The sequence below is a fragment of the Aedes aegypti genome, chromosome 1, assembly GCF_002204515.2.
Source record: "Aedes aegypti strain LVP_AGWG chromosome 1, AaegL5.0 Primary Assembly, whole genome shotgun sequence".
In the NCBI taxonomy this organism is placed as follows: Eukaryota; Metazoa; Arthropoda; class Insecta; order Diptera; family Culicidae; genus Aedes; species Aedes aegypti.
This window is the reverse complement of record NC_035107.1, coordinates 137,853,898-137,871,598: the sequence shown is the minus strand read 5'-3', so window position 1 is coordinate 137,871,598 and position 17,701 is coordinate 137,853,898. Positions and strand designations below refer to the sequence as shown.

The following is a 17,701-nucleotide window of genomic DNA, read 5'->3' as shown; positions in this document are numbered from 1 at the left end:
CAAAAAGTCCAAATGGAGTTTTTCGTTTGTTTTTTTTTTCATACGGGAACGGTTTCTTTATTAAAACAATCACTTTTAACAAAGTTTTCCATCACTAACTGACGGTCGGTTAGCATAAATCAAAGAGCCCCAGGGTATGAACAAAGCTAGTCTGGGAAGTAAATCTAAAGCCTCATAATGAATCACTTATTTTCGCTGATTTCATGAAAATGGTTCCGCTTCTGATGAAACATCAGTTTGCTGAATAGCATGTCTTCCATTTTTTTGATGAGCATTCTATTCTGCTTGTTCATCAGTATTCAGCTGCAGAAACTGCAAAAACAAATTTAGTTCTGGACGTTTTCGAGAGAGCATGCAGTAAACTCACCTCGCTCAATAATGCTCAATGCATTCGATGTTAGTTTTTTATCAGACTTAAATTTTTTTTTATCTGTGGATTTATCATAAAGTTTTTATTTATTTCCATACAGATCATTTGAAGTTCGTGAATTAACCTTTTCAATTGATTGGGGCACTTTTGAGGATTTGTCCGACCTTTGTTTTGTTAAAATGAGTAATAAAACTATTCAATGGCAGATATTTTTTGGGCAATAATTTGTTTCGCCCTAATAGCTGTCCTCGTTGCATTGTTCTTATTCAGTGCAATGTTTTAACAGGTAATTAAATAGGAATCTACATAACCGCTCCTGAAACACTGATGCCGTTTGCCATTTATCGATGATTTGTTTACCCAGCATTCTGTTTTATTCTTACAAGAATTTGTATAAGAACCGGAAATTTCTCATACAATCTACCTTCCCTTACTCGATATTTCGTATCTCGATATCGAGTTAGAAAACTATAGTAAAAGTTGGTTTTCATGGCTAACTCGATGGTCCCTTGAATCGCAGTTGCACTGATTCTATGTTTTGCAACTTGATACCTCCATAACTTCCATATCGAGATACGGAGAGTTGACTGTATGATATATTTTTTGATCACGTTGTTATTTTATGCTAACGCTGAGCATAAATTTTCCACGCGTCAAGAAATCTACGCATTCTTTCGAAGTGTGCTCTAATAAATCCTAGTGGCCTTAAAATTGCACACTCCCTGTGTCAGGTAAGCAACCACAGATCAAACCGCACAGACCGCTAGCTGACCAGAAATGACAAAAACCCTCCCGAACGCGAAAATGTTTTCCACAATTTCGCGTGGAAATCAGCGATTTTGATGTCCTTTCCGCACGTTTTAAGTGCAATAAGCTTTCCTTTCGCTTCCTTGTAAACTAATCCACTTATTCTACCCACGATGCTTAGCTTATACCTATCGACAATTTATCATCACAACGCCTTCCCTGCTACAGCTCTTTCGTTGATGCGCTTCGTCTGTGGTAAGACGACGAGTAGAAACCAAAAAAATCAGCGCGTTTGTATTCGCTGGGAGAAGTCGAAGCATAACGTTGATTCAAGTGCAAGAGTGCATAATCTAAAAGTGGATTGATTACGGATTGTTACATCCAACGTGACACCGGGACGAAGTAGATTCGTAAGGTAGATTGAAGGACGATGGCCAAAACCAAGAACGGCACCGAAGTTGAGAATGGGGACAAGTCTTCCACTGAGTCAACAACGGCCTCATTGTCGTCATCCGCCGGGGCTCCAACTCTGCCGCCGGAGAGTGACAACATATCGACCCGTGTCGGAACCAGAACCAAGGTAATAACTTCCAATTGTCCTAAATTCTCATTAATAACTAATCATTCTCAATTTTTGGTTTTAGAAAGCAAAAGTAGTGTTTGACCCCTCGGATAACTACATACCGAGAAAGCGCGTCCGTAAAGCGGATTTACTACCTTCCGATTCACCAGTCGGTCCATCTTCATCCAAATTAGACCACCTGGTTCCCAAATCCCCGTCCAAGTCGGACACGCCAATGACCGCAGATGGCAACAATGGCAATGTCATGATGAAGTCGCGCCCAACCCTAAGTCCTGCGACGCTTTCCGTCGCTTCGAAACAAATCACCACAAGTTACAGCCGGCCCAAAGTGCTTGGCGGAGGGCCATCCTCTATGTCCTCGTCCTCGTCGGATGCTACCCGGCTGGCAGGTTCAGCTGGTGGAGGAAATTCGGGGCTGACTGTGACTGGCATCAAGCGGGAACCCAATTGCGACATGTGCCACAAGGTGGAACAGCAACGCCGCGGATTCAAGCTGGTCGATTGCTGCAGCTGTGCTTTTCGAGGTAAGTAACTGGTCATTCTTTGAGGGAGAAGTTCAGGGTGTTTGTAAACAGGGAATGCTTCTAGTAAGCATAATGGATACATGGGGGTTTTCTCTCGAATCGTGATAATTATTAGCAACTTTACGTGTTTTCTTTCATAAGAGTTTTGCATCAACAAATTCATACTTCTTAAAGCATTTCATTATTTTCATTTGGGATTTGATCTTAGATTTTAATACAAGTTCTTAGTGTTTGAAAACTTGATTTTGGTAAAAGGGGAAACTGATAATTTATTACCTAGGTATTTTTACATGAGCATTGGAGAAATCGATGGTTCATCTAGTAACCATTTGTTCATTGCAACATGTTTACACTGCAGCCTACGAATTTCATAGTAATAAAACACAGTCCTTATTATTGATATTTAATCGCTTATACATATACTTTTAAGCAGTGTCAGTGCAAAATCAATTATTTTTCAAGTAGATGAAAAAACCGAATTTAGTACTATACCATTTAATTCCACTAGAGTTTGTATCCTTTGACAGATACACGTATTTCGACCTCAACTGTAAGGCCGTCTTCAGTGTCGTGTACTAGACTCGACACTGAAGACGGCATTACAGGTCGAAATACGCGTATCTGTCAAAGGATACAAACTTTAGTGGAATAAAATGGTATAGTACTAAATTCGTGTTTTTCATCTACTTATGGTCTAATCCACCGGTGTACTAAATTCACTCGGTCTGAGAATTGTGACACTTGAGCGGGGCACGCTTCCGTATGATCCCCACGTGACCTGGACAAGGGTGGAGGGCGGCTGTCAAATGGGAGTAAAATTGAAAAGCCGCCAACCTAAGTCCAGAACCAGTTTTAAGGCTTAACGCGGAATAGTAAAAAATATTATTCACAAGATTTCAGGTAATAAATGCGCCCTGAAGGATATTGTTTGCAAGCAATTATTTGCTACGTGCTACTACACTGCGCTGTTGGCAATTTAATCAGACAATTCTGCTGAATTTACAAAATAGATGTTTTCGACAAAATTGATTACGCCTCTACCATTGTTTGGTCGTAATTTTGTATGGTTGTTTACATTTTAGAACCAGCTACACGTTGGGGTAGCAATAAAGAGCCACCAATTCCACCCTTGGACCTGGACCCGCTCTAGTGTCAAAATTCTTCGACCGAATCAGTTTAGTACACCAGTGGATAAGTGGTATTCTACTAAACAGCTCGAAGATTTATTATCAATTAATTTTCATTACTTGAATATCGTGAGATGAATGACGCGTACAAATTTCAATAAAGGCCTACTTCGAAATGACGGCCTTGAGAAATATCTCTAGAATTTCATAAGCGTGAATTTTTAAGTTTAGAAGAACCAAAACAATAACATGCAGCAGGTATATCAGTTCATAATGGATGTAGTTACACGATTCCATTAATTCGTCCGCCACCTTTTCCTACGATTTCCATAAAGCGGATCATCGCAGTATCGCTGAATTGTTCGCGACTCTCGACTGGGAAAATGTTCTAGATCTTAATAATTTCGAGTCTGCGGCTCAGACTTTCTCCGCTATTTTGGCGTACTCGATTGACAGGTACGTACCAAAAAAGAGCCAGGAGCACAAAACCGGACCTCCTTGGCAAACCACTTCCCTGCGACGGTTAAAAACGTTTAAAAAACTGCCTTGTGGCGGTTTACTAAACACTGAACAGTTCCACTAAGAATTGCTTATGTTAGGCTCAATCATAAGTATAAATATGCCAGTCAGCGGTGCTTCTCCAGATATCAGCACAATATCCAGCAAAATTTGAAGTCAAACCCAAAGCGCTTCTGGAAGTTCGTCAATGAGCAACGAAAAGTATCGGGACTACCATCTGCTATGAGGTTCAACAGCATCGACCGCACGACTCCCCGCGAAATTTGCGACATGTTTTCGGAAAAGTTTGCGAGTATGTTCTCAAGAGAAGATTTAACTGCGGATCAAGTTGAGCTCGCCGTTAGCAACGTTCCCCGGTCATCTCATGCGATTGGAAGTTTTGATATCGATGAAACTATGATTACCAAGGCCTCATCTCAGATGAAATCATCTTTCAACCCCGGACCGGATGGATTTCCTTCAGTTCTTCTAAAAAAGCACATTGACGTTCTAGTTACTCCGCTTCTTTTCATCTTTCGGGCATCGATTAGCAGCGGTGTTTTCCCATCTTGCTGGAAGATTGCTCACATGTACCCAGTGTACAAAAAGGGCGATAAACGTGACGTCAATAATTACCGTGGAATCACATCCCTATGTGCCGTCTCGAAGCTGTTTGAATTGGTTATTATGGAACCCCTGAAGGCTCATTGTCAGCAGCAACTGAACGAGGATCAACACGGATTTATGCCAGGGCGATCAACTGCATCCAACCTTATTTGCCTTACTTCCTATATAATGGATAGTATGGTTCGCCGTAATCAAACAGATGTGGTATACACGGACCTAACTGCAGCCTTTGATATGGTGAACCATGACATAGCAATCGCCAAACAAGACAGGTTTGGAATCAATGGCAGGTTTTTGCAATGGTTTCGATCATATCTGACAGGTCGAGAATTGAAGGTCGTTATTGGTGATTGTCAGACTGCTTCGTTCATGTCTACGTCAGGAATCCCTCAAGGAAGCCACTTGGGGCCTTTAATTTTTCTGCTTTTCTTCAATGATGTACACCGTCAGATAAAGGTCCCCCGGTTGTCTTATGCAGACGATCTTAAGATTTTTCTTGAAATCCACTCTATCGAGGATTGCGACCTTCTCCAACAACAACTCTCTAGTTTTGCAGATTGGTGTACTATCAATCGCATGATTGTTAATCCCACGAAGTGCTCTGTGATCACTTTTTCCAGAAAGAGAAGTCCAATCCATTTCAGTTATCAGCTCATGGGTGCTGAAATCGAACGTGTCGACCACGTGAAGGATTTGGGAGTGGTCTTAGACACGACCTTAACTTTTAATCAACATGTGTCTTACGTGGTTGGTAAGGCGTCACGTGTTCTAGGATGCATTTTTAGGATAGCTAAAAACTTTACTGATGTGTATTGTCTTAAATCACTGTACTGTTCCTTGTCACGTTCTGTTCTAGAATACTGCTCGGAGGTTTGGAGTCCAAACTACTCCAATGGAGTCGAGCGTATCGAGTCTGTGTAACGGCGATTCTTACGCTTCGCCCTCCGTAGGCTACCGTGGAGAGACCCTTTCCGCCTCCCCAGCTACGAGAACCGTTGCCGATTGATCGATCTTGAACCCTTGCACGTTAGACGCAATACTGCCAGAGCTTTGTTTATCGCTGACTCTCTTCAAGGTTGACTTGATTGCCCCACTATTTTGGAGCAAATCAACATAAATGTTGCACCCCGTACACTGCGCAACAACCTCATGCTCCGCTTACCGTTGAGACGAACCAATTATAGTATGCATGGAGCTATTAATGGTCTGCAAAGAACATTTAATCGGATAGCCTAAGAATTTGACTTTGACACTCCCCGACGCACACTTCGCCGACGTTTTTCAAGTTTTTTGCAAACGCCGCTGGTGATAGTTGAATGTTTTGTGTAGTATTGACTTGTGTTCACTTTAAGTTTAATTTGACCTTTTGTTAGTATTAAGACTAGAATTAAGTTGACATCATTGGGGCTGTTGATTGCCTGTTGATGTATTAAAGAATAAAGAAACACTTAAAGAAACACTTAATGATAGACGTTGAATTTTGAAGCAAATTTGTTGAAAAAAAGTATATACCGTAAAACGGGGTGAATAGAAAAAGTGGGGCGAGTAGAAACAAAACGACCTTCAGTTAAAAATGCGACTATTATGTAATGATAAACTTTAAAAACCTACTGAAATATTTTTCCTCCATTAGTTCAATAACAACAGAGTATCCCTAGACTATTTTCAAATTAAATATTTTGCTACATTTCTCATTAAAAAGTTGAGAAGAAAATATTGAAATCTCAATCATTTTTGATAGCTTGAAACATCCGCCATTTTGGCTGATTTCAAAAATGATCGAAAATTGAACTTAGTTTTAAAAATTTTATTGTTTTTCTTCACTAAGTAAATACATGTTGATATTTCTTCAAGATGCACCTAAAAATGTGTTTATTTTTCCATTAAAAGGAAAAAAGTATTGATATTTACTGAACAGTGTTTCTATTCGCCCCATTGCGGGGTGAATCGAATCATACAACATTTTCATAAATCTTTGTACGATATAATTTTTATTTTTTAACAGTAATTGGGGTCTGAGTAAAGGAAGACGCGACCCATATTTAAGGCTAATAAAATTGGTTTTTATCCACACGGTTTAAGTTGTACACATATAAACATGTCAGAAAGTGTTTCTATTCGCCCCATTTTACCGCAATAATAGGACAATCAGAATAGCTTTTGTCTAATAAATATTGCGATATCTGTAGGGCTGGTAGCAAGCAAGTGGCTTGGTCACTTTTTTGAAGGCAGCTTTAAAGTCTCTTTTTTAAACCCATTTCAACTATAGTCACTTATTTCGTCAAAAAGTCACTTTTTTAACTATTTTGAGCTAACATTTTGGGAAAAAATAAGAATCTTCCTTTGCTAAGTTAGGACATTACCAGAACAACTTTATATCTGTATAAAAATATCAAATAATGTTTTTCTTTTTTTATCTCGTTTATTTGGCAGGCTCGGGCGCCGTATGGCAAAACAGAGCCGAAATCGTTTTCTTTTTTATTACATTATTTGCATTTTAAAATTTGTATTTATTTTAAAAACTATGTTAGTTTGAGGAAGTTTTAAGGTTAGGGAATACATTTGTACAACAGGAAAGGAAAGGATTTTTCGGGATTTCTTAAGTTACTTAGACTACTATGCTGATGGTGCTTGAAGGGACAGGACGTAATTGTTTTCTTGTAAAAAAGTTCACATTTCATAGAGTTCCACGTAATTTGTAATACAGTCGATATCTGAAGGAACCATCGACTCATGGAAATATCGAGTAATGAAACAACAGAAATGCTTTGGAAAGTGGATTGAGGGGACCATCATAGTAACCATGAAATTTCGATTTTAATATGATTCCATGAGTCGATATCGAGTCATGGAACATCGACTCATGGAGGTTTCACTGTAGTATCTAAGTTATTCTTTTATTAGTATGGTGCGAGTTCATTGTTGATAAACTAAGGGTTTAAATGTTAAAATCACTTGAAAAGAATTTTTACATCTTGTGGTGGATAATGAGATTTTTATCTTTTATTGCCGAACATTACGTTCTAAAATATGCATCCATATTTTCATTATCATTCATATTCCATAATCATTTTATTTGTGTTTGAAGCTTGTTTAATCAACTAAACCATCCTAGTATGAAGCTCATTAGCACTTTATAATTTGACTAAATCTGTAATATTGGTTTTCAACAATCAATCACAAATCAAAAAATAATTAACAACGACAGAAAAGCTAAACATTACATATACATAAATAATTATTGAATGTTCTATTTGAGAATTAGAACTTATCATACCGTTTAGGACTGACTTTATTTGCAAACCAAACCTTTAAAAATGGCCGGATTGACCTTGGCTAGAGTAAACTTCCGTTTTTCTTATGCATGATTTTGGCATCTATTTAAGAATGCACCAATAGTTTCTAGGAACAAATTTAAAACTTTGAACTTTGAAACTTTTTGATAATCCTTCCAAAACATATATTTATAATTTATATATATTATATAAGAATGGTACCGTAATCCGGGGGAAAATTGATCACTGGAACGAATTTGATCAGGTCGGTACCAAAAAACATTTCTTCCTAAGTTTCCTAAAGGCTTCGTTGGCACCTCAGATATTCCATGTTTGCTAGTTTATACATGTTTAATAATGATTTTTTACCTTACCTTACCAGTCAGGCTAAGGCCTGGGTGGCCTCTGCTGTACGTAGGAGACGTCTCCATTCGACTCGGTCCATGGCTGCCCGTTGCCAGCCACGCATTCTGCGAAGGGTCCGCAGATCGTCCTCAACTTGATCGACCCATCTTGCTCGCTGCGCACCACGTCGTCTTGTGCCGGTCGGATTGTTTTCGAGAACCATTTTCACCGGGTTGGTATCCGACATTCTGGTGACATGCCCGGCCCACCGCAGCCTCCCAATTTTTGCGAGGTGGACAATGGTTGGTTTTCCCAGCAGCTGGTGCAATTCATGGTTCATCCGCCTTCTCCACGTTCCGTCTTCCATCTGCACTCCGCCGTAGATGGTCCGCAACACCTTCCGTTCGAAAACACCAAGGGCGCGTTGATCCTCTGCACGTAGGGTCCATGTTTCGTGCCCATAGAGGAGTACCGGTCTAATCAGCGTCTTGTAGATGGTCAACTTCGTGCGATGGCGAACTTTGCTCGATCGGAGCGTTCTGCGGAGTCCAAAGTAGGCACGATTTCCAGCAATGATGCGTCTCTGGATTTCTCTGCTGGTGTCGTTGTCGGCGGTCACCAGTGAGCCCAAGTACACGAATTCTTCGACAACCTCGATTTCATCACCGTCAATATGAACTCGAGGTGGGGGGCGTGCTGTGTCTTCTCTTGAGCCCCTCGCTATCATGTACTTCGTCTTTGACACATTGATGTTCAGTCCGATTCGCCTAGCTTCAGCCCTTAGTCGGATGTACGTATCCGCCATCGTCTCAAAGTTCCGTGCTACGATATCAATGTCGTCGGCGAAACCAAGTAACTGAACGGACTTTCTGAAAATCGTGCCACTCGTGTCTATCCCCGCTCTTCTTATCACACCCTCTAAAGCAATGTTGAACAGTAAACACGAAAGGCCATCACCTTGCCGTAACCCTCTGCGAGATTCGAAGGGACTCGAGAGTGTCCCTGATACTCGGACTACGCACATCACTCGCTCCATCGTCGCCTTGATCAATCTTATCAGTTTGTCCGGGAAACCGTATTCGTGCATGATCTGCCATAGCTGTTCTCGATCGATTGTATCATAGGCCGATTTAAAATCGATGAATAAATGATGTGTGGGTACATTGTATTCGCGGCATTTCTGCAACACCTGGCGGATGGCGAATATCTGGTCCGTTGTTGCTCGTTCGCCCATAAATCCTGCCTGATATTGTCCAACGAATTCTCTAGCAATTGGTGATAGACGGCGGCATAGAATTTGGGAGAGTACCTTGTAGGCGGCGCTCAAAATTGTGATCGCACGATAATTGGCGCAATCCAACTTGTCGCCCTTTTTGTAGATGGGACACACGACACCTTCCATCCACTCCTCCGGCAATACTTCCTCCTCCCAAATCTTGGAAATAACCCAGTGCAGCGCTCTTGCCAGTGCATCACCACCGTATTTTAGCAACTCGCTAGGAAGTTGGTCCACTCCAGCGGCTTTGTTGTTTTTCAACCGTCTAATCTCCGTTTCTACCTCTTGGAGATCTGGAGGCGGAAGTCTTTCGTCGTCCGCGCGTGCTCCCAAAGTTATTTCCGTGCCACCTCCGCTACTGGCCACATCACCATTAAGGTGCTCGTCGTAGTGCTGCCGCCACCTTTCGACCACCTCACGTTCGTTCGTGAGAAGATTTCCGTCAAAGTCTCTGCACATGTCGGCTTGTGGCACAAAGCCTTTGCGCGAACGGTTAAGCTTCTCGTAGAACTTCCGTGTGTCTTTAGCGCGGAACAGCTCTTCCATCGCTTCGCGATCTCGTTCTTCTTGATGGCGCTTTTTTCTTCGGAAGATCGAGTTTTGTCTGTTCCGCGCCTGTTTATACCGTGCCTCGTTCGCTCTCGTGCGGTGTTGCAGCATTCTCGCCCATGCTGCATTCTTCTCATTCTTCAACTGCTCGCATTCGCCGTCGTACCAGTCATTTCTCTGATTCGGGGCCGCTGGACCTAGTGCTGCTGTTGCGGTGCTACCTATGGCGGATCTTATGTGCCTCCAGCCATCTTCAAGAGTGGCGGCGCCGAGCTGCTCTTCCGTTGGTAGGGCCACTTCCAACTGCTGCGCGTATTCTTGGGCTACTTCTGAGTCCCGTAGCCGCTCGATGTTAAGCCGCGGCGTTCGGCTTCGACGCGAGTTTGTCACCGTCGAAAGTTTTGAGCGCATGCATATAGCAACTAGGTAGTGATCCGAATCTATATTCGCACTGCGGTATGTGCGAACATTGGTAATGTCAGAGAAGAATTTTCCGTCGATTAGAACGTGGTCGATTTGGTTCTCGGTTAGGTTATCGGGTGATCTCCAGGTGGTCTTATGGATATCTTTACGGGGGAAGAAGGTGCTTCGGACTACCATACCACGAGAGGCTGCAAAGTTGACGCATCGTTGGCCGTTGTCGTTAGATACGGCGTGCAGACTCTCTCGTCCTACCTGTGCGTTCATGTCGCCAACAACGATTTTCACGTCACGCGGCGAGCATCCGTCATAAATCTGCTCCAGCTGCGCGTAAAACGTCTCCTTCTCGTCGTCGGGTCTCCCTTCGTGCGGGCAGTGTACGTTGATGATGCTGTAGTTGAAGAAACGGCCTTTTATCCTCATCTTGCACATCCTTGCGTTGATCGGCTGCCACCCGATAACGCGTTGTCGCATCTTGCCCAACACTATGAAGCCAGTTCCTAGCTCATTTGTGGTGCCACAGCTTTGGTAGAAGGTAGCCGCTCGATGCCCGCTTTTCCACACCTTCTGTCCAGTCCAACAAAGTTCCTGCAGCGCTACGATATCGAAGTTACGGGGATGTAGTTCGTCATAGATTATCCTGTCGCAACCTGCGAAACCAAGTGACTTGCAGTTCCATGTTCCAAGTTTCCAATCGTAATCCTTATTTCGTCGCGTGGGTCTTTGCCGATTGTTCCGGGTCGTATTATCTCCTATGTTATTCGCAATAAGGTTTTTTACGGGTGGCTTATTGGGCCTACGCCAACACTCCTGTCTCGCCGGAGCGCCATCGTGCCAGCTCTGTTTAACGTCCCAACTAACACTAGGACGATCGCGCTGATGGGGCTACCACCTTGGATTTAGCTGTGCGCGATTCAGCATTTCTTGCTCAGCCGCTGGATACCAGAACAGACGCTGTTTGAGCCGCACCTCCTGGTGAACAGACGCTCGAGACGTACCTCCTCAATCTAGCTGATGTCAGAAGGACAACAGTGCCCAGGCTGCACTACCAGCTAAGTACGCAACCCTTAGCTGGCGGTCTTTGTCATCGTTTGACCCGTGGAAGCGTGAGGTAGGAACTTGTGAGGACCAGAGCTGTGTTGAACGCTCCTTCCTTGTTGTCGACTCACCGTTTTGCAGCCCATGATGATTTTTATACTATTTCATTTTTATTATGGCCAGTTTTGCATAGAAATAACACAGTTTTTGAAGGTGTAAGCAACACCGTTGGAAATGTCGGTACTAAACAATCCACTGGTGCTATGCCTACATGGTAACTTTGGGTGTTTAAAATGTTGTGTAAGATTAAGTATGAACTACTGAACTCATTTTTGATATCATACAGCATGGCAAGTATAGTTTTTTCTCAATAAAACCGTTTATTCTCAAATAATGTGCTTATTTCAAGGGAAATTGCCTACGTTTAGTCGTATCAGGCAGATTTTCAAACTTTAATTTTGCAATAAAATGATCGAATACTCTTGTTGTAAGATATTTGACATCATTTTCAGATTCAGCAGACCCAAATTTACTAGACAGGGTAATTATTTATTTTGAAACCTGCTTTGTTATATGGTTACGCCCCAGTGTGTCATTTTAATTTTTTGATGTTAAAACTATTTTTTTGCAATTTCTCATCGTAATAGGCTGTTTTTCATCACGCCAATCTGTCATGAAACGACCTACTTTCCTGCACTGAAGTATGCAGTGCGGGAATAATCATAACGCAACTGAAACCAGTGCTGTAATGATTCATTACGCAACGCTTTCTCATTACGCAACTGTTTTGAGTTGCGTAATGAATCATTGCACAATTATTTTTTTTAGAAATTGTAAAATAATGGTGAATGCATTGCGATATGATATCTGATACCCTCAAGTGGTTTTCTACGAAAATGCAAAAAATGTTGTACGTAACTCGTTTCAGATCTCGATTTTAACAGCACTCGTCGTAATTATCCTACTCGGCAAGCCTCGTAGAATAAATTTACGACTCGTGCTGTAAAAATCATCATTCTGCAACTTGTTCCGTAAACTACTATTATGATATGTTACATATTATTTCATAAAAAATCGATTACGTAAACTGATAAAGATCAATGGAGTGAGTTTGTTGAAATTTTTTTGACAATACAATCGAAGCTCGTTATAACGAAACAGGTAGTAATTTTTCTTCGCTTGTCTTGATCGTGCTTCAAAATAAAATAAGAACGAATTCTGCAATGCCTGATCATCACTCGTAATTCATGTTCTCCGGTTCTGTGACAGAAAACCAGTACTTGTTCGTGTTCCAAAAATATAAAACTTGAAACATTTGCATTTACACCCTAACCATGATCGACAAAGTTAATGGTAAAAAATATATAAATAAAAATTTCCTTTTGTGTTTTCCAGCTCACTCCAAATGCCTGCGAGCACATCCAGTCTATCAGAAATTCCCGATTCGGTTCAACTTTCGCTGTTTCCAGTGCATCGAATGCGTCGTTTGTGGAAAATCGTTACGTGGTGTAAGTATATCTGAGCATCTATATAGCGACCTAGTGGGGTAGCCTTTAGTTTAGTACAGGCCTGCCCAACCTTTTTGAACCGCGGGCCATATCTTAGCAACATGAACAGGTGGCGGGCCAAATTTCATTTTCACAAAATCGAACAAAATTAAGTTGATAAAAGAGCTTTCTTTAGAGGTCATACAAAAATTTACCGAATATCAGGTGAGAACTGTGCTTCGGATTATATAATCTAGATCTCAACGTAACCGGTCGTTTGAGAACGTCGGGACCCATTGGAAACCCACACAATAGAAACCTCAGCCAGTACAGTTGCTGGCTAGTGTTGTGTGCTATTTCATAACCTAAAAAATAATGCGCTCTCGAGCTAGGCATTGGAACGCGAAAGCGTTGTGTTTGGATGGGCATCTAATTCTTCCGAAAGAGGTGCACTTTGCGAAAAAGGACCACGTGATTATTGAGCTGAAATCGAATTCAGGTTGAATTCTGCGTTCATGAGTCCTCTCATGGCGTAGTGGTAACGCGCCCTAACTAGAGATCAGGGAGTCGTGAGTTCGATTCTCACTGAGAAGACGTGTAACTTTTTCGCAAATCTTCACATCAATTTGTCCATCTAATCCAATTGCAAATTATATGTAATGTTTAGCTTTTCGGTAGTTGTTAATCTAGTTTTCTTGTATCAATCTTGCCATTAAGTATATCAGAATAGAGTCCAAGGTTATATTAGAAACCAAATCGGAATTCTGTCAGAATCTTACCTATCCATGAAAGCCCTGCTAAGAATTCAAATAGAATCATGTCCTGATTGTTATGAGAATGCAGTATAAGATTTTGTGATAATTTCGCCTAGGATTAAATAAGGTGCTGGATTCTTCGAATTCAGAATCGTGCTCGATATATATTCTATAATCCTGTCCAAGAATCTGGGAAATTATAGTATGAAATTTGTATGAATTTAGTTCGGAATTCTTTCAGAATCCCATCTAGGATTGTGTGAATGTTCTGTCCAGGATTTTGTGATATATATGTTCCAGATGCAAGCCTGCTGAAAATTAATTTCTTGGCCTATCTTGATGCATGGGAAATTCCTGCAGACAATAGATCAAGAAAGCGCTTTTTTCTGTTCGCAGTATGCAGTTAAAAAAAAAGTCAGTTCAAATGGGAGTCGCTGCAGAAAACTTCTGCTAGGAATTGGCGAGGAATTTCTTTGGAGATTCCTTTTCAACAGCAAATCCGGCTTCAGTGTTTTATTTTGTTTGATTGTTTAAGAATCCTGTCCAAAATTTCATGAAAAATGTTTCTAATGTTCTAAATAACCCTTCTCAGAACTGTGCAAAATTAACGCCCAGAATTCAGGGAGAGTTCTGCCTTTGATTAAGTGTGATTTGATTTGACACAATATTTGTTAAACATTGATGGTAATTTACTTTTTTATATCATTACATTATGTACTTCAAACTGTCTTTTACAACTCTAAAGATTATTCAAATTCGAAAAAAGTACTAAAATTCAGCTATTCTTCAATTCTCAAATTTTAAAAAATTTGCTTTAATAAAAAAATGAAATCATCAGGTTAATTGGTATATTCTAACTTCAAGTTGGTAGAACAATGAACAGGCCGGATATGACAGGAATCTTCAAACTCTTCGCGGGCCGTATAAAATGGGGTCGCGGGCCGGATGCGGCCCGCGGGCCGTACGTTGGGCAGGCCTGGTTTAGTACCTTACATGTTTTAAGTTCTTTCTACTAAATCAAAATTAGCAGTCAAAAATCAAGCGTGTGCTAGAATAAGGGCGTAAGTCGCATGATCGATTTCTCTTCATCGATCCTCTCTTCTGTGAATAAAGGTGACAAGATACGGGTTTGTCAGAATTTTTTCACCTCAGGCGCAAGATTGCATCACAGCCTAGCGTCCTGAAGTGAAAAAATGGTAACAAATCCGCTTCTTGTCACCTTTATTCACAGAAGAGAGGATGGATAAAGAGAAATCGATCATGCGACTTACGCCCTTATTCTAGCACACGCTTGAAATAGTTGCGCGGACAAGTTATTAACTAAAGTTAAAAAACCGGCTTGAGAAATTCATGTAATGACTTATGCAATTTATTCAACAATAATCATTGTGGCGCCAAATCAAACGTTAAGTATTGTTGCCTTAGTGTACGATAGTCGTCCTGGCCACGTCCTTGTGGCAGCTGGAGGATGTATAGATAGTCCTATAAAATTGCCTCAAGAGTTGTTGCGTGATTTCGTAAGATATATGCCTTTAACAACTAGCAAGATTGACGACATTTGATGATTATAAGAAGTTATTTTAAATTTAATTTTATAAAGCATATGGGTGTTTTGGTGCCATTTTCGGTGTCTGATTTGGTCAACCGCACATTGCCGCCCTGGTTAATCTTATGTCTCATGTAGGGTAAAAGTACCGGTTTTGGCCAGCCTAAGAGAAAATGTCAATAAAAATTAAATGGGAATTCGTATTTATACTACAAATATGTCAAATGTAAGCTTTCAATCCATATTATCTGTGTAAAATATCAAAACTAAGCTAAAACCATTTTTTCGCTTTGAAAATCCCGTTGGTCAATATAGGCCAATGGAACCAGTTTCAGCCAGAGATTTAACTTCGGTTCCTAAATTGGCCAATCGCATTGATTTCTCATGAGAGTGGCCAAATTAGGAGTGCCCTGGCTAAATTAGGTGTATGGGAGTTGAAATTATAAGGAACATGAATTGTTTTTCTTATGTTTTGAATCAATTTGGACGAGTAAATGAATGTAGCTCTATCATGTGAATGTGATCTACTGAACACAAAAGGTTTCATAGCCAAGTAAAACGGTGTATAATCCACTATGGCTACAACTGGCGTATGGCCAAAACCGGTGCTTCTACCCTACTTGGGGTTTCACCTAAAAGCTCTATCCTTGCTGGCTGTACTGATAATATTCGTTTTCCAGGGAAATCTTCTGTTCTGCTGTGATTGCCATAATGCATTCCACGCAAACTGCCACGGGCCGTCCAATTCAGACAGTCCCTGGTTATGCAAACGATGCCTAGGTGTCGGCAACCCCACAAAACAGTCTCGATCTCAACCGGAAAAGCAATCTTCAGTGGCCGATCGCCCGGAATCGGCGGACAACGCCGATGACGAAGCCCATCAGGAATTTGCCGGATTCAGTGACAATGAAATACGGAAAGATTCGTTCTCACTGTCGGACTCGGGACCGGCCAATGATAGTGCCGTCCAGCCAGATGACACGGAAGACGATGACGAAGAGGAAGAAGAAGACGATGATCATCAGAATGAGGACGAGGAGGAAGAAGCAGAGGAAACGGAGCAGACAGATCAGAACGATACCACTGAGGAAAATAACGATGTGGATAATGATGAGGAAAAGTTTGATCCTCGGCTTGATAATTTTGAAGACATTCAGAATTGGTCGTGTGAAGATGTGTATCAATATTTCAAACATTATTTTCCAGATTATGCTCATCTGTTCAAAGAACAGGTAAATTTGTATACTTTTTACTGTTACCCACACAAAGTATGTAATTTATGCTCTAAATTCCAGGAAATCGACGGACCATCACTGGTTTTGATGAGAAAGTCGGATGTCCTGTCCGGGTTTGGGCTGAAACTTGGACCTGCGATAGCCCTCTATCAGCGGATTGTCATGATGCAGAATAACGATAGGGATTTCCGTTTGACATGGATCTAAAGTGCTATCCCGGTTGAAAGCTACATTTAAGAATCAGTAAAAACACGATTGATGAGTTTTGAGATAATATTTTATTAGCTTATAGTAAAGTCTATTATAGGTGAACTTATTTGCTGGCACACGCAAATGGGTTCGAAAAGTTTCTCACTGAATAAATATGAAGCTTGTTCAAACGAAATAAAAAATCTTAGAGTATGTTTGTCCACTTTGCCCGAAAATTTGATTTATTTTTTGCAAAGTATGAAAACAACAAACAAAAAATCCCATTTGATCTTGTTACCGGAAAGAGAATGATGCGAAAGCCTTGAGATTTTTTTTTTAAATTCATCTATATAAAACCTTTTGATGTAGGTTTGATGAACCAAAAAAGGTAGACAAAAATCCAAGCCGAGTTGAATTTTGGCGTCTTGAGTTACGGCCGCCGCTGAATGTGGATTTATAATGAGCACCGCAATATATACAATGACCCAATTTAATATTCGTACAGGACACTGTTTTCACATCAAGTTAGTAAGAAACTGTTAAATGATTTATTGAGTAAGCCAATAAAAATAAAAATCTTCTATTATTTGAAAATCACAAAATGTCTCCATTTACATTCATGTTTGGATTAATGGAAAAGTTTTGAATTTATGTCTAAAATCCGCCAAATTCCATATTCGTACACCTATTAGAAATGAAACGTATAACATTCAAAACTAAATTTTAATGCCCTATTTGATTGCTGAGGTGCTTTATTATGATGTTCAGATGTAGTAAAATATATTTGGATAATTTATTAGCGGGCATTTATGAAACTTAGTTAACATTATGAGAAATGCCAGTTTTCCAATGAGTTTTGCTAAAAGTCCAACAATTTTAACAATAACGTTCATTTTTGTTATTGGATCCAATCTATTTATCATATTCGTGAGCTCTGAAAGAATTTTGGTTAAAATTAATTCAGTTTACAGAAATCATAAACAGATTTTATCCCTTTTTAGTTCAAAAAAAATGTTGTCTTAACTTCAAAAAAATATTTTTCTAACAAAATTCAAAATGGCGGCCAAATTCAAAATAGCCGCCAATTTTTTTCGAGTTTAAATGAAAATG

General features: G+C 40.5%; 1 protein-coding gene across 1 annotated transcript; it reads left to right on the top strand.

The window, feature by feature from the left end:
• The first annotated feature begins 1,325 nt into the window (after positions 1–1,325).
• On the top strand, positions 1,326–16,827 carry LOC5571508 (zinc finger protein ubi-d4). Its single transcript, XM_001659709.2, has 5 exons — positions 1,326–1,697; positions 1,762–2,224; positions 12,775–12,887; positions 15,848–16,399; positions 16,463–16,827. Exons 1-5 carry the CDS (start codon positions 1,548–1,550, stop codon positions 16,607–16,609), a joined length of 1,425 nt encoding a protein of 474 aa, XP_001659759.2. The 5' UTR covers positions 1,326–1,547; the 3' UTR covers positions 16,610–16,827.
• Positions 16,828–17,701: the final 874 nt, after the last annotated feature.